The sequence below is a fragment of the Sminthopsis crassicaudata genome, chromosome 4, assembly GCF_048593235.1.
Source record: "Sminthopsis crassicaudata isolate SCR6 chromosome 4, ASM4859323v1, whole genome shotgun sequence".
Taxonomy (NCBI): domain Eukaryota; kingdom Metazoa; phylum Chordata; class Mammalia; order Dasyuromorphia; family Dasyuridae; genus Sminthopsis; species Sminthopsis crassicaudata.
The window spans coordinates 197,829,648-197,852,357 of record NC_133620.1 but is presented as its reverse complement, the minus strand read 5'-3'; the positions used below and the strand labels follow the sequence as shown (position 1 = coordinate 197,852,357).

The following is a 22,710-nucleotide window of genomic DNA, read 5'->3' as shown; positions in this document are numbered from 1 at the left end:
GCTGAGTGAAGGGTGGATTGCAGTGGGAAGAGAACTGAGGGAGGAGATCATTAGGCTATTTCAATAGTCTACGTGAGAGTCCAGGAAAGCCTCCATGAATAGAGAGAGAGGATAATATATGAGAGATGTTGTGAAGATAGAAACAACATTTATACATTTCTTTATTGTCCAAAAAACCCTGTACACAAGCAAACTAATTTAAGCCTCACATCAGAAGTAGGTACTTAAGGTAGCATTATTCCTATTTTCTGGATGTCAAAAAGGTTAAGTGAGAAACTGCTCTAAGTAAAAAATACTGTCTAAAACCATGTTTAAGGAGAAGTGCTCAAAGTTTGAAGTCCTCATTGGATTAATTACAAGTACCATATAGATTTTTCAGTGAGCTTGGGGCTGTGCCATGTGGTTCCAGAACAAGTGCCAATAGAAATCAATGGAATATTTCCACATTTTCTGCTATGAAAAAAAAAATCACAAAAATCTGTGCTGATCAAAAAGATTATCCTGTTTTTTTAAAAAAGATTTAGATATGATCACATTCACTAGAATTTTACAACATATTTTACTTTTATGAAGATTCTCAATTGGTAATTCTGCTCCCCCCCCTTATAGTTGAAATTTCAAACAATGACAAGATCAAAGTTTCACATACTGAATTTCAGTATATTGGCTAAACGGAGGGTATTGCTTGATCACTCTGTTTAAAGTGAATCAAAGACAGACAGCTGTTAAACTCAAAAAACTACTTATGTCTATTTTTCTTACAATGTCTTAATTTTTCTGCAAATCTTAATACAGTTCTCTAAATTTGTGTCATCTATGATACTCAATTTAAAACAGATTTAATTTATTTGTCTAAGAAACAGATAATCTGGATCTAAATTATTATTCTATGTGGGAGAAAGAATTCTGTAAACATTTATTTAGTGCTTAGTATGTACAAGGAGGGGCAATTAGATGGTTCAGGGGATAAAGCACTGGACCTGGACTCAGAAAGAATTAAGTTTGAATCAGCCTTTGACATTTATTAGCTATGTGATCCTGGGCAAGTCACAGGGTCTGTTTGCTTTAATCCATTGGAAAAGAAAATGGCAAATCCTTGCAAGAAAAGCCCATGGACTTAATGGCACATGGGGTCATGAAGAATCGGATATGACTGAACAACTGAACCACAGATGTACAAGGAACTGGAAATGTTAGTTCCCAATGAAACCCTATAGGATACTAGAATAATTTAATGTATGCTAGGAACTGGGTCTTGAAGGGGAAACTTTTATAGACAGAGATATAGAGACTACTTCTGGAAATACTGTGTTCACTTTAAAGAGTCATAATTTAAGATAGGCAATGACAAAATAAGAATGAGTGAAGGGTCTGGGAAAATTTAGTTCACAGACTTGTCTTGCTCAGTCCCAGGGGTCAGAGCTACCCATTCTTAATTTGCATTTCCTTTCCTTTCTTTTCTCTTTTCTTCTTCCTTCTCCTCTTTTTTTGATGCTGGATCTCCTTATTTTGCTAAGGCTAGAAATACACTATCATTTAAATGAAACCCCTTCATTTTACACATGAAGAAATTAAGGCCCAGAAGTTATTTACCCAAGATCAAAAAGCAGTAAGTCACAGAGCTAGGATTTGAACCCGGGTCCAAATCTAGCACTTTTAACTGTCAATAGGTAGAATAATGTTGAATAGTTGTTTCTAATGGATATATCTATTAAGCAGCCTTGAGAGGAGAAGTATTATCCACAAAGTTAAAGAATAGCATTATTGGTATTTTTAAAAATCATAATACAAGTACAATACAAGAATCACAAGAAGAAGTACATTTTTCATTGAGCAGGTTATTACTTTTTCTTTATGAAAGAAACACATTAAAAAGTATCACCTAAACCTTGTCAAGCCATGAAAGGGATAAAATCTGCAAGATAAATTTTTTTTGTAATTTCCACAGAAGCAAGAGCTTCCACAGGGGGCACTATTGAGCTATGCACCAACAAATCTTTAGAGGTTCAAGACTGGGAAAGTTGAATTAATACATTTTTAACTCTGTAATGTAGTGAATTGTTCTTTCTCTTTTGACTTTGTTTATGAGTCGATGAATAACTGTGATCTTTCACAGTGACAAAGATATAGATTAAAATGATGAAATGAGCTCACACAGTAACCTATGTTGAAGTCTTCTGGTCTCCTTTCTGACTTCAGTGATTTCATTTTAAAGTTAAAACCACCCAACCACCTTATCTCTTCAGGAAAGGACTTTGAAAACATCACCAAGAATCAATATGCTGTCTGGATGTGGTGAGGAGATGGAGTAGAGCTTACAGACACTTCTTAGTAATCATATAAGGAAATGGCTTTCGATATAGTGATTTAATAAACAAGCTTAGAAAGAGACCAAACTTCCTGAGATCACAAAACTTTAGTGGCAGATAAAGTCAGGCTATGATTATTGATATTTAAGTTTGGGAATCTAAACCCGTTAATGTACCCCATCTCCATATCTTACTTCACATCTAGACCTTAAAGTTCTCATTTCTTCTTATATTTTCCCTTTTTTCTCCTCTTTTTTTGAAAAATTTTAATTGTAAGGTTTTATGCCATTTCATTTATTTTTTTTTTCCCTTAACAATTATTCAATAGCACTCCCTTCAGAGACAGTCAAAACTATTTTTAAAGAACTTCATAGGTCACTTACTATTAGGGGGCATCTAGGCTCTCTTTGCTGCGGTAGGTTCCTGACACCACAGACTGGGAATAATAATTGAATCCAGATATCCTACAGTGTGAAGCATTAACCCACAGAACCAGCCTTGGGGCACTTGGAGTTCTTTTTACAGACTAAAATTCAAAAGACAATTTCAATGAAATTTCAGTTTCAATCAAGGTTAGGAAGAATTAGTTGCTGGGGAGAATACAATAGGAAACTAAAGAGAAAACAAATTTGGTTACTGGATTAAGGCAAAATGTCACAGGCACACTAAACACAAAATGTGGCAAACCTTTGTTCAGAATCAAAGAATATCTTAATCTACAACTTAGCTCACAATTGACTTGCTGACAATTTTCAGTTCTTTTATAGATATTTCTGCATCTTCAGTAGGGGTATGAATATATGGGTAAGGGAGAGTCACAAGGCTGTAATTCGAAAGGATAGATAAAAAGATAAAGGATTTTTCCCCTCATATATTCCTATGATCAGATAATTTCATATTTAATATTATGAAATTATGAACTAGGGACCAATAATTGTGGAATACATGCCTTTAGAAATAACTGATATGGTTTCTGGTGGTTCTGTTTGAATAATCAGATATAAGTAGTGCCATTGTTTAGGTTATCTGAATGGGTAATGGCAGTGGAAATCAAGCAATATATAGAAATGTGTGTCCTGAAACTCATATTATTTAATATTTCAATATATAACTTGGAGAAATTTGAGAGCACACTCATTTACTGATTTAAGTTGTTAATATCTCAGAGAGACAATTTAAAATAGTTGTAACAAATGACAGAAAGGATAGGGATTAGAGCTGTGATTTAATAAGTATGGTGAATTCCTGAGTGAGGAAATTTTCTCTACCAATCCAAGTTACATTTTCTTTATAATTTATAGTCTCAGAGAGCTGCCTAAAGCACTTTTAGGTCAAGTGATTTGCCAAGGATTACAGAGACTCTGTATGTTATAGGTGTGTTTTGCTGTTTCTTTGGACAGTTCTCTAGCCATTATATTGCCTCTCCTTAAAAATTAGAGAAAGGACCTATTAAAATAAGATGGTATTCAATGGACACAAATGAAAGGCTGTCTATCTAGAGGGAGTGACAAACTATATAAAGGACTCATGATGACAAACAAATGTCTAAGGGACCCTAGGGGGGAAAAAAACCTGGGGTTTTCCTAACAGTTAAGAGTTTCTACTTAAGAATTCAAGATTAAAATTAAGAGTAATTCTATCAGTAGTTTTGTGCAGAGTATTTTTAGTTAAAAAAAAAAAGTATACATGGTGTAGAACCTGTGATGTTCATATTCTGAAATAAGTTGGTCAGTGATTGCTTTTTTCTACCATCATTAATGTAACTCTGAAGCAGATTTGAATTTTGAATTTTAGTCCAACTACCTCATCTTATACAAGGAAAATGCGGCAGCATAAGGTAACACAGTTATTAAATGTATGAAGTAGGATCAAAACCAGGCCTTCTTGATTCCTCAGTGTTCTAGGAGCTAACTAGAATATCAAGACACCATCCTTTCACCTCTTTATTTTATTTTTTAATGAAAATTTAAAACTTCAAATGGTCCAGAAAACCCAGAACTATTTAATAACAAAAATAAATGCTTTTTAAAAGTATTCCTTAGGTCAAGAGCTGGCAAAACCTAGATTGCTTTCTCCGTCCATGTTTCACGGTTTTTCTTCAGTCCTTTACCTCTCTAAACTTCCATCTTTAAGGGAACCTTAAGGTGAAAAGATGGCCTAATTATTTTAAAATCTGACACCTTCAAAAAAATCAGAGAGTAAAAATAATATTCTCTAAATTTTTCCTTGCTGCTTTGTAAAATAATCTATTTCATTTATACTGATCTATGAATCTAGAAACCTAGAATCTAATCTCAGTTTTTTCATAAAGCAGTTATGTGTCTCTGAGCAATTTAAATTATTAGGGATTTAGCTCATCATCTGCTGAATGCACCTTTCCAAATCAAAACATTCTCAAGTCTAGTGAAAAACAAACAAACAAACAAACAAAAAACAACAGAAGCTCATGGATTAGAGGATAAGACATTAAAAGGATGTTTAAAAAAAAAAACTACTGGGAAATGGTTAAGTTTGAAGGAAAAAAAAAAAACCCAACAAAAATATCATGTAGAACATTTTATGTGACAATCTGTTAGGGCAAACTAATATAACATTTTCTTATGAAATTAAGAACCAGATCAAGAAAGTGTGAGGAAAAGAAAATATAGCAACATCTGGTTTCCAGAGCATATTGCATGGATCCATCTCCCTAACTTCAGTTTCAGCCCTTTTCAATCTATTCTTGACACTGTTGATAAAGTAATATGTAGGTTAGACCATAACACTACCTTTATCAACAGGGAGCTCTGATGGCTTCCCCATTGTCTCTAGGATCAAATACCAACTCCTCTGTTTGAGAGAGATTTCAAAATCTCATTTTAACCTCCCTTTCCATGATTACACATTAATTCCTTTCATGAACTCAACAGTCTGGCCAAATTGGCCTTCTTGATTTTTCGCACAAGACATTCCAAAATCCATTTTCATTCTCGGAGAATTGTTTCTTTGTCATCTTCACTGATTAGAATTTCTAGCTTCCCTCATGGCTCAAGCTCAAATACCTTTCCTGATCCTCCAGAAACTACCTCATATTTACTTTTAGAGCTACCAAGATATGTCTATATTGTTTCCAGGTTAATTCACCAGAACTGGCTTTTGTTACTGAGTCAGGGCCTAAATTGATTGTCATCACAGGCCCAAATTCATAAATTTAATTCTGTCAGAATGATGGAATATAATCTCCTTGAGCAAAGTCTATTTCATTTTTGTCTTTCTATCACCAGAATCTAGCAGTATCTGGTTCACAGTAGGCACTGAAAAATACTTATTGATTGATTTATTAATGTGTTATCATGAAAGATTTTTCTCAAGTTAGCCACCATTATGAGAAGGAAGGTTAGACAGATTATTGCTTCCAAAGAGAGTTTGCATAGCTTTGTTAAAAGAAAAGAGGAATAAAGAGAAACAAAAATTCATGATTGGAAATAAAAACTGACATAAGAAACAATCAAAGGAAAACTTTTAATCAGTTATGGGAAAACTAGGAAGAAGTAAATGAGAAAAGGCTTTAGAAGAGATGTTTGAGTTTATATTGAAAATGAATGTATATGATAATTAAACATCTCTGAAATTCCACTGGTAAAAAGAAAATTCTTTCAGGAAATTCCAGTTACCAAAGCAGATCTGCAATTATTCTGCAAGGTGTAGTTTTAGACAACTGCTTGGCTCACTGAGAGAATGACAAGCACACAGTCAGTAGTCTCAGAGGTAGAACCTGAACCCAGTTCTTCTTAATTCCCTATGTAAACTCATCATGCCTCTCACACTTCTTGGGTGGTGAACTAGGTGAAATTTAAATAGGTATAGTCTATCAATATTTTATATGATAAAAACATGTAAAGATTTAAAAAAGTAAAGTTCTTTACATAAAATATCTCTTCTGAGCCTCATAATAATCTGTTGAGGGAGTGTTTTGGATGGGAATTACTATTACTCCTATTCTGCAAATGAAGAAATAGCCATAGTGTGGGAGGTAAGATTCACACTCAGATCTCCCTTAATTCAATCGAAATTTTTCATGCTATCCTGCCTCAAGAAATGTTATACTGAACTCAACCTCTACATGAAAACATTCCAAAACAAAAAAACCGCTCTATAACTTTTTCACTGAAGCTTCCCCCCCTTTTTTTTTGAGAGGGGTAAGGATAGAAAATTCATGGAAAACTGGGATTTTTAAAAGAGGCCATTATACTCAATTTGTATTAGTCTGGGTCTAAATTAACAAGGCTGTTTATGGCATAACCTGGGCACTTTGTATGAAATACCAAGGCAGTCAAACTCCATATTTTTGACCTGACAAAACTTTGCCCTAGCTGAAAATATGAAGCTGCATAGCTATTGAAAAGAAATGAGAATGGGGAGAATGTGTCTCTATGAGATATATATTTAAAAAAGCCATTTTTAATCTGTTAAAAAATGAAAAGATCTAGAAAGTCGAACCATAGGTGCCATGTTTTGCCTGCAGTGGTAAAAATACCATCTGCCTCAGTCTTTTAGCAGTATGCTTATTTCAAGTAACAGTAGTCTAAACTACAGGCATACGCTAGTCTCCAGCTGGTGAAAATACACAGACGTTTGTAGATGTTTTTCAAAGCAAGAATACTCAACATATTCGTTTTCCTTTAGATATATATATATATATATATATGTATGTACATATATATATACATACATACACACACATATATGTATATACATGTACATGCATATATGTATGTGTGTATATATACATATACATATATATACATATACATACATACATACATATATATATATATATGTGTGTGTGTGTGTGTGTGTGTGTGTGTGTGTGTGTGTGTGTGTGTACCCATAGCAAACCAAGCATGAATTTGGCCTTCCATGTTTTTTCCTTAGTCCGAAGAATTGCTCAGGATTCAATAGGTGGCAGTCTTCCCTCTTAGGACAGGGCTAAATCAATACTACTCCAACTTGGGCTAGAAGGTGCTACAAAGTAAGCTTTGTTTCAAAAAAGAGAACCCAGATCTTCAGACCAGTTATTATATAGTCAAGATTTCCCATAGTACTATATGTAAGAGTAGAAAATCTAAGCAGCAGATTTTTGGTCAAATTCAATTCTAGTAATTATACTGTAACTAATAAAAAACTCCCCCTGTAATTTTAAAACTGGATAAGATACTCTATGCTTTACATTTTAAAAACTCCTGGATAGTGTTTGTCGTATACAATTAGGGACAGCTGCTTTTCTCATTCCCAGAGGTGGCTGCATTTTAGAAGTGGAGGTTGCTTCATTTACCTTGCAGAAGTGTTGAGAGCCTTAATGAAATTAATAGTTTGTCAAGTGGCTTTGATATCCTAGGATGAAAGGCACTATGAAAGTGCAAATCATTCATATCCAAGCTCTCTTTCTCTCTCTCAACATGAACTCAATTAAAAAGTAATTCAATTTCTTCTATGAGTGTCTGTGTAAAGACAACTGTTTTGCTGAATGTGATAGACATTTCCAAGATCCAGCTGAGATTCATTTTGAAATGATCACCACCCACCCTGATTCTGAAACAGGGAGGATCACACACACACACACGTGTATATATAAGTACATATAGGTATGTATCAAATCAAATAAGAACAAAGAATATTTTCAGTGGTTCTGTGAATTAACTGAATTTTTTTTTTTAAGGTCAAATGGGCTTTTGTTTAAATATTTAGTGCCTGAAGATGCACCTCATTCATAGGACTAAAACTAAAGTGCTTTACTTCAATTCATGCAGTATACAGTCAGGCTTTTAAGTCTTTTCTTTCAGATAAGAGGACACTCTTCAATCTAGAGAGCATCATGAATCTATATGTAATGCTTAATCTAACTGTGCTGTGTAAATCCAAGATAGGCCATAAAATGACTTCAGGCCATGACATTTATCATCATCATTATCATCTAGGGAGAGGCAGTATGGTGTAGTGGACAGAGGAAAACAGTCAAGAAGTCTAGGCTGAAGCTCTGCTTTTGTCACGTGTTAGCTGTGTGACCAAGGCAAATTTTTTGTCCTCTCGTTCTCTAGACAACTCTTTAGACTAAAAGTAACATGATGAGGGCTGATCCAGCTTCTGACCTCATCATTCAATTGAAAGTTACCAATAATTTCTCTGTAAGAGAATCCAAGAGCATCTTTTAGTAAGAGAAAAAGCCAAATTCAATGACCTTTTAAAAAATCCTTATCCTTTGCAGCTTCTGACATTATCTCGTTCTCTCTTTTTTTTTGGACACTGCTCATTCTTGGTTCTCTTCCCACTTGTCTGACCTTTTCTCTTAAGTTTCCTTTTATTGAATCTTCATTCACATCATGTCTATTAGGCTTGAGTGTTCCAAAGGCTCTGTTCTGGGTGCTTGTCTTTTCTCCCTCTTGGTATTTTTATGAGCACTGATGGATTCAACCATCATCTCTCTGCAGATAATTCACAGAGCTATTTGTCCAGGCCTAAACTCTCGGCTGGTCTCCATTCTTGCAACTATTATCTCACTGCCTACTAGACATCCTGAATGGATGTCTGGTAGAAAGCTTAAACACAATGTGTCCAAAATTGATCTCATTACTTTTCCTTCAAACCTCTCTTCCTAAATTCCTTATTACTGCCAAGGTACCAACATCCTCCCCATCACCCAGGCTTGTAATTTGGGTTCATCTTTTTTACCCCACACCAAGTTTGTTGTCAATTCTTATCATTTTTTTTTTATCATGGTAGCTCTCTACTCACATAACTGTCATGCTCTTGGAGGTCCCCATTACTTCAAACCTGTAGTAGCTTATTAGCTTTTTATTACTTGGTCTCTTTTCCTCAAGACTCTCCTTACTCCAGTTCACTCAACTATCACAAGTATTTTTGTAAAGTGCAAGTCTGACCATGTTACTCTCCCTATTCAATAAACTCCAGTGGCTTCCCATTATCCACAGAATCAAATATAAAGGCCTCTTTTTGTCTTTTGAAGCCTTTCCTAACTTAGCCCTTTCTATCTTTTATATCTTTCTCCCCTCTACATACTCTGCAAATCAATGACACTTGATTCCTTGCTGCCTCTTGAATAAGACCATCTATGGACTACGTGAATTTTCATGAGCTGGAACACTTTCTCTCCTCATTCTCATATCCTGGACTTCCTGGCTTTCTTCAAGTCTTAGCTAAAGTTCTTTTATTCTGTATTGTTCCTTTGTAGTTATTTGCATGTTATCTCTCTCATTAGACTATGAAAAAGAAGGATCTCTTTTTGCTTAGTGTCTCTAGTGTATACTACAGTGCCTGGTACAGTAAGTACATGCTTACTGACTTGACTTACATCAATGTAATCAGGATGCTCCTAACTTGTTGAAATTACAGGTATAGACCCAAACAAAAAAGTTGTGGATTCGGTAATCATTTCTCTATAGATGACTCTTAGATTTATATACATAGCCCTGGTTTATTTCCTGAGCTTCAGTGCTACATCACCAACAAATATAATGGACAGAATTTCTGCTAGACTTTCAAAAAGAACTCATTGTCTTTTCCTGTAAATCCACCCTTCTAACCTCCTTATTGAAGCTGAGGACACTACCATTGTTCCAGTCATCCAGGTTTCCAATCTAGGAATCATCCCTGCCGCCTTCTAAAAGCTTATTCTTTTAAAATTCTGACCTTAGCAAACATCAAATTATATGGGTATTTCCCTATTCATAGAAGAGGAGAAGATAAATTAATACTTAAAACTGCCAATCTCTATTATGAATAACTTATTTTTCTTTAAAAATATATAATCAATTTAAAATGTAACTTTTCCAGGCTATCCTGCTAGGCTATGATTATCTCTGGCCTTTCCTCTGTTCTTTTCTGTGCATTTTAAAAAATGCTGCAATGAGCCGCTTTCCTTTTCAATTTCTTTTGTGTTGGCTCCCCATCCCTATACTTCCTCTCCTTTCTACCCTTCCCCCTAGGAAAAGAGAAAAAAAGAAAATCCTTGTAGCCAATATGCATGGTCTAGTCAAACAAATCCCCCCATCCTTCAACATCTAGAGTCCATTGTCCCTGAAAGGTCATTTCTGACTCTTTATCTCCCCATTCCCTTGGCAGCTGCCAAGTCTTGTTGATTTGACCTCCACAACATCTATCATATCCATTCATTTCTCTATACTCACATCATTGGCTTAGTTTTTGCTTATGTTACCTCTCACCTGTGGTGTTGCAACAGTTTTCTAATTGGATTCTATTTTTCTAGCATTTAATACAATGACTTATACATAGTAGAAACTTACTATTTATCCAACTGAACAGATAGCCAATGATATAGAACTGATCAAATCTAATTTTAGTTTTAATTTCTTTTCTCATTTTCAGAAACATTTATTTAGCATATACAGTATATAAAGTTTTATGACAGTTTCTGGCGATACAAAGAGATGTGAGCCTATGAAAAAGAATGGGACTTAGAATCTAGGGATATATGTAGCTTAGTAGAATAGAGTATAGGGCTTGGAGTCAGGAAGACCTGAATCTGAATATTGCTTTAGAGATATAGTATCTGTGTAACCCTTGGCAAACTACTTAAGCTCTCTGTGTCTTGGTATCCTCATCTGTAAAATGTTGGTAAGAATAGTATCTACCTCACAGGATTATTGTGAGGATCAAATGAGCTAGCATATATGAGGTACTTTATAAACTTTAAAATGCTGTATAAATATTAGGTATTATTAGTTAGGGATATGACACACACACACACACAACACACACACACACACATATGTGTGTGTGTGTTGTGTGTGTATATATATAATTTTTTAAAATTCAACAAACATTTATCATAATTAGTGGATATGAAGCTAGAAAAGTAAGGAAAGAGCACTAAAGAGCCTCAAATTTGTTTATTAGACAGTGAAAAGCTTGTTTGTTTTTTTTAAAGAAAATAGAAAAATCATATGATTTTAAAAAGAGAACAGACTATCTTTGCTACTAAACTGCTACAGAAAAGAAAAGCCTGGAAAAACTAACATGAACTGATGCTGAATAAATTAAGCAGAATCAAGAGAACATCGTACATAGCAACAAGAATATTATGTGATGATCAAGTATGATGGATTTGTCTCTTTTCAACAATGTGGTGATTCAAGACAATTCCAATAGACTTGGGATGGAAAATATTTTCCATATCCAGAAAGAGAATTATGGAGACTGAATGTGCATAAAGCTTTGTATTTTCACTATTTGTTTGCTTGGTTTTTTTCTTTGTGTTTTTGTCCCTTTTGATCTGATTTTTCTTGCACAACATGAGGAATATGAAAATATGTTTAAAAGAACTGAATATCAGTTCCAATTGATCAATGATGGACAGAATCAGCTACACCCAGAAAAGGAACACTGGGAAATGAATGTAAACTATTTGCATTTTCGTTTTTCTTCCCAGGTTATTTTTTACCTTCTGAATCCAATTCTCCCTGTGCAACAAGAGAACTGTTCAGTCCTATACACATATATTGTATCTAGGATATACTATAACATATTTAACATGTATAAGACTGCTTGCCATCTAGGTGAGGGGGCGGAGAGAGGGAAGGGAAAAGTTGGAACAGAAGTGAGTGCAAGCGATAATGTTGTAAAAAATTACCTAAGCATATGTTCTGTCAATAAAAGTTATAATAATAAAAAAAAAAGAATTGAATATATTTGACCTCTATCAGACTACTTGTTGTCTTGGGGAGGAGAGAGAGGGAGAAAAATTTGACACACAAAATTTGGCAAAGGTGAATGTTGAAAACTATCTTAGGATGTACTTGGAAAATATAAAATGCTATTAAAAAGCAAAAAATAAAAAAGAACAAGAAAAAAAAAGTTTGTGTTCCAACTATTTCTCTCTTTCTCTCCTTTATTTCCCCCCTTCCTAAGACATCAAATAATCTAAGTCAAGTAATGCAATTCTTTTAAACATATTTCCATATTTGCCATATTGTGCAAGAAAAATCAGACCAAAAGGGGGAAAAAAGCCACAAGAAAAAAAACAAAACAAAACAAAACAAATGGCAGCATTTTTCATCCTAAGTCTATTGGAAATGCCTTGAATCATCATAATGTTGAAAAAAGTCAAGTCTATCACAGTTGATTATCACATAATCTTGTTATTACTTAGTTCTGCTCACTTCACTATCAGTTCATGTAAGTCTTTCCAGACTCAAAATAATCTTATTGAGGTACAGATCTGAAGTCATTCCTATACTTAAAAAAACATCAATGGTTCCCTGCTACCTCACCTTTACATTAACACACACACACACACACACAGTCAATCAATCCAGAGTTTAAAGTGCTTTAATAAAGTAGGCTCTAAGCTACCTTTTCCAACTTTCTGTGATACTCTTTTATTATCTCCATCTCCTGCATACACTCTACTCAATGCTAGCTGTTTCTCAAACTCAAGAAACCATCTCTTATGTCCATTTTGATTGCACAAGCCATTCTCAACACTTGGAAAGCATTTTGCTTTTCAGTACTACTTTTTAAAAAATTACATTACCATCTTATTTTCATCTTCTCCCCCTTCCCCCAAAGAAAAATAAGGCCTATTAAAATTTTCACAATCAAATAAAAAAAATTTCTATATTGGTCATGTCCAAAAATGTCTCATTGTATATTTCTACCACTACTCTGTCAGGAGGTAGGTGACATTCTAAATGAGTCCTCTGGAATCATGTTTGGTAACTCATTTGCTTAAGAGTTCTCACGTCCTTTAAAATGTTCATTTTTATAATGTTGTTCTTATTATAGCATAAATTATTCTCTTGACTCTGCATACTTCACTCTGCATAATTTCATACAAGTCTTTATAAGTTTCTTTAAAACTGTCCCTTTTGTTATTTATTATAGGGGAACAGTATTGCATTAACAGTTTTTCATTATAGTCATATACCGTAATTTGTTGGCCATTTCCTTACTGATGGATACCCCTTATTTTCCGTTTTTTATTTATATATGTATATATAAAAAAAACCTCTTCCTCTACATTTGATGTCTTTGGAAGTCTACTAGTAATATTGTTGAGTCAAAAGGGCACAGTTTTGTGATTTTTTTTGGCTTAGCCTGGCCTTTCAAAATATGCTCCTTCCTTCAAGGCTCATTCAGGTATTGCTGCTTTTCATGAAGCTTTCTTCTAATCACTTTAGGAGAAAGTAAGCTGTCTTCTAGTGCAGAGATTATTCAGTTTGGGGTATTGCATTCCCACTATTTTGTTAATTATTACTTGTATTCTTGAAGAATGACTGATTATTATAGAATACTTTAGTTGAAGGAGATCTTAATAACCCTTAATCCATTTCTCTTATTTAACTGGAAAAGGAACTGTCTCAGAGAAATGAACTGTCCAGGATTAAATAGACTATTCAAATGACACATGCCTTCTGATTATTTTAGAATTCTTGTAAGATAGACCTGAATCTCATTCAATCCATAAGACATTTCAAAATCAATGGTTCATCATCAGTCTTCTTTCCAATACTCTCACATATACAACATGTTCCCTGAAATGGTTTAGAAAAGTGCTTGCATCCCAATGTTCTCCAGTCATTAATAATCTAATACCAAATTACATTTCCTCCTTTATAATATTATCGATAGTTCTTTTTGGTTTCTACCTGATCATCTCTAGACCAGATTTTATTAAATATTCCTTTTTACCACTCTCCTAAGTTCTAGTTCCTAAATCAATCTTGTTTCCTCTTAAATTATTCCTTTTTTCCACCCCAGTATATATCACTATTCAAATATTCAAAGATGGTTCTCCATTGCTTGCTGAATGAAGAAAAAAAATGCTGAAAATACATTGTTAAGCCTCTCTCTCCTTGCTATTCCAAATTACTTTGCATTTCTCACATCGGGGCATTTTCCTTTAACTTTTCATCTTTCTTTTCATTGGTTTTCTTGTTCCTAGTTTTGCTTCTTTGTACTCACAGCTTCTAACATACTTACATATACATACTGATGTCAATTATGTTCCCACCTCACTTAATGGCTTTTGGAGTCATACTACCATGAAGTCTTTCTTAATTAAAGAAGAGGAATAATTTTTTTCTTATTTTGTTGCCTTGGCACAAAAGAAATAACTTGAAATTCCAAGCACGGCATATGTAATCACGTATGACTATTCTTGTTGGTACATAATTTGCTTTTTGCTTTCTGGTATCCCTGAGTGAAATACTTGGAGCTGCTATAAAATTTGAATTTTTCATTTTTCCCTAGTCTCTAATGATAAACTATGTTTCTATGACTTCTCTCTGTGAAGAGAATTACCCAATTCCTTCATTCATTCTTTGAACGACCATTATAGGTACCTGCTCTGTATGAAGCACTGTGCTTGGGGAAATACAAAGAAAATTAATATAGTTCCTGGCTTCATGGAACTTACCATCTCATTCAACTACATGACATAGCCTATGGTACATATCAGTATTCCACAACTGGAATATTATATTTATGTTCATGTTCTTATACTAGGGAACTCTCTTTTCTTTTTTTTTTCCTTTAAAAAATTTTAATAGTATTCTATTTTTCCAAAAACATGCAAAGATAGTTTTCAATATTAACATTTGCAAAAAACCTTATGTTTCAAAATTTTCTCATTTTCTCCCTCTTCTTCCCCGCCCCCTTCAAGATAGCAAATAATCTGATAGAGGTTAAACATGTACAATTCTTCTAAACATATTTCCATATTCATCATGTTGTGTAGGAAAAATCAGATCAAAAGGGGAAAAAAAACATGAGAAAGAAAAAAAATCATCAAACACACAACAAAAAACAAAAAGATGAAATTACTATTCTTTGATCACATTCAATCCATTACTTTGAAGGTAGATGACATTTTCCATCCCACATCTGTTGGAATTGCCTTGAATCAATTCACCATATTGTTGAGAAGAGCCAAGTTCACCCCAATTAATCATCACATGATCTTGTTGTTACAATGAATAATATTCTCCTGTGAATTCTCTTTTCTTTAAAAACCTTTATTATTGTTATGAATTAAAAAATTATATATCTTTATGAAAAAAGGAATCTATAAGAAACCATCAATGTATAACTTGGTTTTCATAATATATTAAATTTAACACAGCAATCCCAACATAATCTTGCTTATCTATGTTCCCCCTGAACTTCCTTCTACTCCCTTGTATGTACTTTTATATTTTATTGATGTTCATTTCTTTCCTATTTTTTTTTTTGGGGGGGGAAGAGGCATTACTATCCCTATACTTCTTTACCCTTATAACTGCTTCTTAATGGAAAAAAGAAAAGCCTTCTCTTGTAATAAATAAGAAAAAATAAACCCATTATATGAGTAATGCTTGAAAACATATGTCTGATTCTACATCTCTAGTTTATCATCTCTGTGCTAAGAGATAGAAAACATGATTCCTCATAAGTTGTGGTCTGTTATCACTATAAACACTTTAAATATAAATTCTGTCACTTAAACTATCCTACCTCCTTTTCTTTCTTTCTTTCTTTCTTTTTTTTTTTGGCTAAGGCAATTGGGGTTAAGTGACTTGCTCGGGGTCACACAGCTAGGAATTGTTTAGTCTCTGAGACCAGATTTGAACTCAGATCCTCCTGACTTCAGGGCTGGTGTTCTATCCACTACACCACCTTGCTGTCCCTATCCTACATCCTTTTGGTTGTCTATGCAGACTATTTGAAGGCGATGACAAAAAGGACAACATTTTACAGAGAACTCTGGAATAGAACTGGATTGCACTAGGTCTAGGGAATGTGTTAGTCCTTTAGCTCAAAACCTGGTAGATGTATATATAATCTTGGCTAAGTCTGAATCTCAGTTTTCTTAAGTTGTGGCTAATACTAATTGACCTGTCTACTTCATTGAATTGCTCCTACATGAAGTATTGATTACCATTATTATTATTGTTAAAGAAAAGATATCTTTAAGTTATAGGCAGTGTTAATGTTTCTGATAATGTTCAGTTCAGACATGTAAATTAACATGGTAAGTATGAATAAAAGAATGAAAAAAATCACTTTTAACAGAAAATCTATTAATCTTTGATCATGATTCTCTTTCCATATTTCAAAATTAAGTATGATCGATAATTAAATCTCTCTATATGGATTTACATATTTACATATACATATAGACACATACATAGACAAATAACAACATTCACCTACCTTTGAATAGTCTAAGGTCCCTTTTTCTTGAGCCTTAAATAAAAAAAAAAAATTTTGAATTATAGATCATCAAAAATTATGCAGCATTCTTTATTTCCCAAGGAACAGAAGCTTAAACATTCACTTAAAATTGTTAAAATGGATTATTTAAAAAATCTAATTATTTTCTTTAAGATTTAGAATCAGACACAAAGAATCTAGGTTAAATGATTCTGGATCTATGAACTTCAGAGCCTTAGACTAGAGGATCACTATAGGAGATAAAAGATACAGTTTAAATAACTTAAGCATATAATACATTATCAAAAGCCTCATAGAAAAACTGAAGTATCCACTTCTGTGTTTATTAAAGTCACTAGTTATATCCATTTGGCACCTATAGTTCAGCCCAGAACAACCTCTTTATATTTCATGCTTCAAAGGATATTTTGGAATGGATTTTCACATTGAGCTTTTGCTCTCTCTTCTATTAAGTCATTAATGCTGCAAGAGCTAAACATCACTTAGTTCTGCCACCTTTTTCCTAGTGTCACAAAAATATGAATATACACACTTAAATTTAGTGATTTTGAGGTTCAACTATGAAGTCTGAAGTGTTTTGGTTTAGTCATCAATAAGTTATTTGGAAAACTCAAGCATTCATATTCTAATATACATTCTTAGCTCTCTCCTTCCCCACCCATTCTCTCCAACATTGCTAATATTCTGTTCTATGAAATACCACTACAAAAATATCTAATGATAACAAATTTCCATCAATTCATAGTTAGCTTTTGAAAAGTAGAGAATGAAAGTAAACACTCTGGCATGGTCAAGGACAAAATTATCATTAACATCTTACCTGAACTGACTCTAATGATGCAAAGGTGCCTTTTCCTGTTGAATCTTGTCGGAATTAAGATTTTTACTTTCCTCACTATGATTTTTTTTTTTTTTTTTTGATGCAACTGGGGTTAAGTGACTTGCCTGGGCTCATGTGGCTAGTGTTAAATGCCTGAGGCCATATTTGGAGGACTTCAGGGCCAGTGCTTTAACCCTTGGGCTATCTAGCTGGCCCTATGATTAAGAATTTAATCCTGCAGAGACCCTATGAGGCTATTAAAAAGTTTCATGAGTCATAAAATCACAGATCCCCCAAAACAAATTGCAGATTTTGCTAAGAAAACAGTGAAAAACGTTAGCAAATTTTGAAACATAAATTGCAAATTTTATCACAACATGGGTAAAAGTATGAAAGAACATAAGATTTTGCGCTCTCTCTCTCTCTCTCTCTCTCTCTCTCTCTCTCTCTCTCTCTCTCTCTCTCTCTCTCTCTCTCTCTCTCTCTCTCTCTCTCCCCTCCCCCTTGCCAAGTGGGAGAGGATATGGTTTACTTGATTTTTGCATGGCTTTTTAAAGATAGATCTCACATACCTCCAAATATATTTGTCAGTTAAAAATCTGCATTTTTTTCCCTACTTTAAAAAATGACTTCTTTTCTACATGCTATATATAAATGAAGTAAGAACTAAATAGAGAATAAAGAGTGAAGATAACAGTAAACTACTTTCATTTAAAAGTTCTTGAAATAAGATGTTTAGGATTTTTTTCTTTTTTGGTCATAACATTCAGATAGTTCAATGACTTAAGTTTTTCCTTTTTTCTGTCTTCTAAGTCAATTGTTTTTTCTATGAGATACTTTACATTTTCTTCTTCTTCTTTTTTTTTTTTTTTTGTTTAAGCTTTCTGACTTTGTTTTAATATTTCTTTAAATCTCTTGGATTTAAATCATTGCCTTCTATTTGATCCATTCTTATTTTAAGGGAAAGTTTGTTACCTGGACAAAGTGTCACATCTCTTGGAAGATGCTAATTTCCTTTTCAATTTTTCCCCATAGTTTTCATTTCTTTTCTAATTTTTTTCCATAAATGATCTCACTGCATTTACACAAACATTTAAAAAGTCTTTTGTTCAAACTCTTACATCATCTCTTCTAGGAATTCTATTTGACATTATGCAAAAGCTGTGTTTATCACTAAAATATTGCGTGTAGAATTTCAGAGTCTTTTGCCTCTGTGCCTTCAGCATTACCAACACTACAACAGCATACTATTTTGGAAGTTCTTCCTTTGTCTGACCATTCTTCCAGTCAACTTCCACACTTCAGAGTCCTCTGCCACATCTCTGGAAGGAAGGTCTGCTGCTACATTCTCTGTATATAGAGGGTTGTGTTATTTCAGATCTAACAGACAGCTTAGGGAATTAGAAGTTTTCATTGCTCCCCAAAACATTTGCTAAGCAAAGTCTGATTGCTACTCCCTGGTCTGAATTCCACAAATTCCTGCTCTGGATCTTAGGCAAGGTAGGTTAGATCCTGGAAGTGAGATTTCATTCTGTTCCTGGGTTCTGAGCCATACCATTATTTCCCCTAACGTTTGAGCTTTCTTTTTTCTAGGTATGTGTCCTAGAGTCCACCTATCTATGAACTGCACCATCACTTACATGAGTGTTTGGGACTTCTTCCTGTTCTGGTGCACAGTCTCTCCCTGGGTGCTAGAGTGCTTCAAGGAGTAGATCATATGCTTCTGGCCCAATCCTGTCCCCAGTATCTGCAAACCTCACTGTCTCCCTATGCTGAGCTGGCCTGGACAAACGACTCACTGTGACTTTTTTCTGCACTTTTCCATCAGGACTTTGTCTGGTGCATTTTCTGGATCTGTTTGGAGAAGAGTTTACTGCACTGATACCTACTACTCCACCATTTAGGCTCCATCTCTGCTTAGCTTTCAAAGCCCTTCACAACTGACATGTTCCTAATCTCTACCTTTCTAACCAAACTGTCTATCCTGCATTCTGCAATTCAGAAAAACTGGCTTTCTCTCTGACCCTTACATACAACACTGGATCTTCCAATTCTTTGTTTATGCAATGACTGTCCCCCTGTCCCCCCATACCTAGATTTCACTTTCTCCTCACTTCTGCCTTGTATAGCCCCTCTCTCCTTTAAGAAATGGTTTATGTATCATCTTTGTGTCAAGCCTTTTCTGATCTTTCTATTTGCTAATATATTCCTTCCCATACTACCTTTTATTTATATCTTTGTATAGATTTGTAGTTATATATACATATATATATATATATATATATATATATATATATATATATATATATATATATATATATATATATATATATATATATACACACACACATATATTTATTTATATGTACTTCTTGTCTTCCCCATTAAAACATAAAGTCCTTTTGAATAAGGATTGCTGTATTCTTTACATTTCTATTCCCAGTGCCTAACAAGAAGTCTCACACACAGTAAGTGCTTAATACTTATTGATTGTTACTATTAATTTTAGTCCTTGAATATGGAAAACAATGTAATAAAGTAGAGTCTTAAACCAGGACTCAGGACACCTAGATTTCCATCTGTCCCTGCCATTATTAATTTGTAATCCTGGGAAAATTGCTTTACCTGGGAAGAATTGTGTGAACAAATTCGGAATTAAGTGAGTGGAACCAGGAGAATAAATATACTATAACATCAATATTATAAAAATGAAAATTCTAAGATTTAAATATTCTGATCAATGTAATGGTCAGAGATCCTGACTAATGATAAAGAATGCTGCCCATCTCATAAAACAAAGGTGATAGATTAACATGCAGAATAAGACTTATATTTATAGACCTTGCTAATGTGTGAATTTATTTTATTCAATTCTTATTTGTTACAATGGTTTTGTATTTTTCTCCCATTGCAGAGATAAAGAGGAGGGAAAAAAAAGCTAAATAATTACAAAAAAAAAAAAAAAAAAAAAAAAAAAGAAAGCTTTTTTTTTTTTTTTTTTTTTGACTGGCCTCAGTTGCTTCACTTGTAAAATAAGGGATTGATTTAAGCGCTCTCTAAAGACTCTTTAAAATCTAGAATTCTATGTGGACCAGGGTTATTTTTGTAACCAAAGGAGAATAACTAAATAAGCTCTCTAAGCTTTAAAGAGGATGAAATGCTCTATTTTTCTGCTTTTCATGACATCTGCCAGACATCATGTATTTCTAGAAAAAGAAGATATTATTAAAATAACTTTCTCACTAGGGCTCAAAATAGGGCAATATTAAATAAATGCAAAACAGGAGGGCATTTAAACAGACAGCAGTCTTAAGCTGCTTCATGCTACTGTGCATCTACAGAAACAACTTTAAATTTCAATCCACACAGACTCCCTGGAGGCTTCATTACAAGGGTCTTTTAAAGGGGCTCAGTCATCTTTTGGGCCCTTGTTGGAATGCTTCTTGCCAACCGAGGTCATGGGAAACACAAGTAATTTTTTATCAATCTGTAGTGGTTCACAGAGAATGTGTAGTTGGAACCCTGCATTATCTTGAAAAATGTGAAAGTAGACAAGATAGCATACTGGTGTTCATAACTCTGCAGACTGCTCTCAAATAGTTGCAGTCAGCACTGTAAAATAATATTCTGTACAAACAGAAAAAAAAAAAAACAAAAAAAAAAAAACTGGTACTTTTGACTGAGAGGATGTATAAAGGGATTAATTCCAAAGGTTTATATACCTATTCTCTATAGACTAAAAAGAAATCCCATTTTGGTAAGTAATGGATATACAATGTCGTCTTTTACCTTAAAAAACAAATGCTTTTTTATGTCTGGTAACAAAGAGGAATTGGGTAACATAAATGAACTGTCTCCAATTTCCAACTGTTGTTATCTAGACTGGTGAAGGCTTTTTCTAAAAGCAGGAAAGCAATATTCCATAATATAGAGCAAACTGAGAAATTGATCATCTGTGGCTATGTTAACCTTCTAGCCAATATGACAGCTAGATTCCTGAACAAAAGTCACACACACACACACACACACACACACACACACACACACACACACACACACACACTTTTTTCTCCTAGATCTTCATTTCAGAGCTTTCTCATGCAATAATTTTTCTTAAGGATTTTCTTCCTACACATTGGCAAAAATTTCTTTTAGGTAAAATAAGTCTTAGCTATAGTGAACAATCTGTGCATCAGCAATGGTGTTGAAAGTTTTTTGTTTTTTTTTTTTAAAGGAAGAATTTTGATACTTTAAGAGAGGCTGCATGGAGGTGGCTAAAAGGGAAGAAAGTGCCAAATGCATCCAGGAAAGGCTTTCCTTTATAACTCCTATATGGGATAAAATTCTTAGGTCAAAGTTCTATTAAAAGGCAAAGCTAAGCCTGGTAGGACTAAAATTAGAGCAGCCAGCTGTGTTTTGGTTTGGAGGCTTAAGTCTTTACCCACTGCTGATCTGATCAGGTAACTAGTATAGAGATTACCAGAACATAAAAAGAAGGCTCCTCTGCTGGAGGACTTTTAAGCCTCCTCATCTTCTTCTGACAACCAGTAAGAGTCCAGAGCATAATACTAGAATAGGCCTGTTCTACAGTAATGCTGATTAAATGGTTTTAACATATCCTTCCCCAAGGGAAGCTAATCAATTTTTTGAAATTGTGAAATTGGCTCATTGCCTTATGGTTAACTTTTCCTTAGGCTCAGTGAAAGAGGAGGAAGCAGTGGACAGGTGGAAGAGATTTCTGGAGCAGTAGTCTATATGTGGTAAACCTCTTTCTAACCAAAACTTTTCTTTCACATTCTCAAGCCCATCTTTCTTGCTGCCTATATTTCTGGAATTTGAAGAGGAAAATAAAACAAACAACACAAAGCTTTAGCAAGGATAATAACATCTACTCAGATCTCGAAAGGGCTCAGAACAGAAGGCCAGACTAGCAACAGAATCAAGCCAAAAAACTTGCTGAAGGAGCACAGGTGTTTAAGACATAAAGTTTGAATTTGGAAGGAAGGGGTGGAGGAGATGACAGTGCCATTTTGCCTACAAGTTCACAGAGGTAGCTAGTGGCAGAGTAGAGACTCAAACTCAGGACACCATCATCTCCAACCTCCCCTTCCCCCTTTCTTCTCCTCCCCAATCCAGGGGATTGTCCTCCTTAGATCCTCACTCTCCCACCTGCAGGCCTCTTATCCAATCTATTGCCAAGACCTGTCAATTGTACTTTTATAACACAGCTTGCAAACGCCCCCTTCTTTCCTGACAGCACCCAGATGTAGGTCCTCGTCATCCCATGCTTGGAATAATACAACAGTTTTGGGGGCTGTTCTGCTTGCCATAAGTTTCTTTTCACTCTAGTCC

The 22,710-nt window shown here is 34.2% G+C and overlaps 1 protein-coding gene across 1 annotated transcript in view; it reads right to left on the bottom strand.

The window, feature by feature from the left end:
* PDSS2 (decaprenyl diphosphate synthase subunit 2) overlaps positions 1–22,710 on the bottom strand; it is a 323,326-nt gene that overhangs the window by 31,962 nt on the left and 268,654 nt on the right. The window contains 1 exon segment of the mRNA XM_074310163.1: positions 16,518–16,550. Coding sequence (XP_074166264.1) covers positions 16,518–16,550 — 33 coding nt within the window.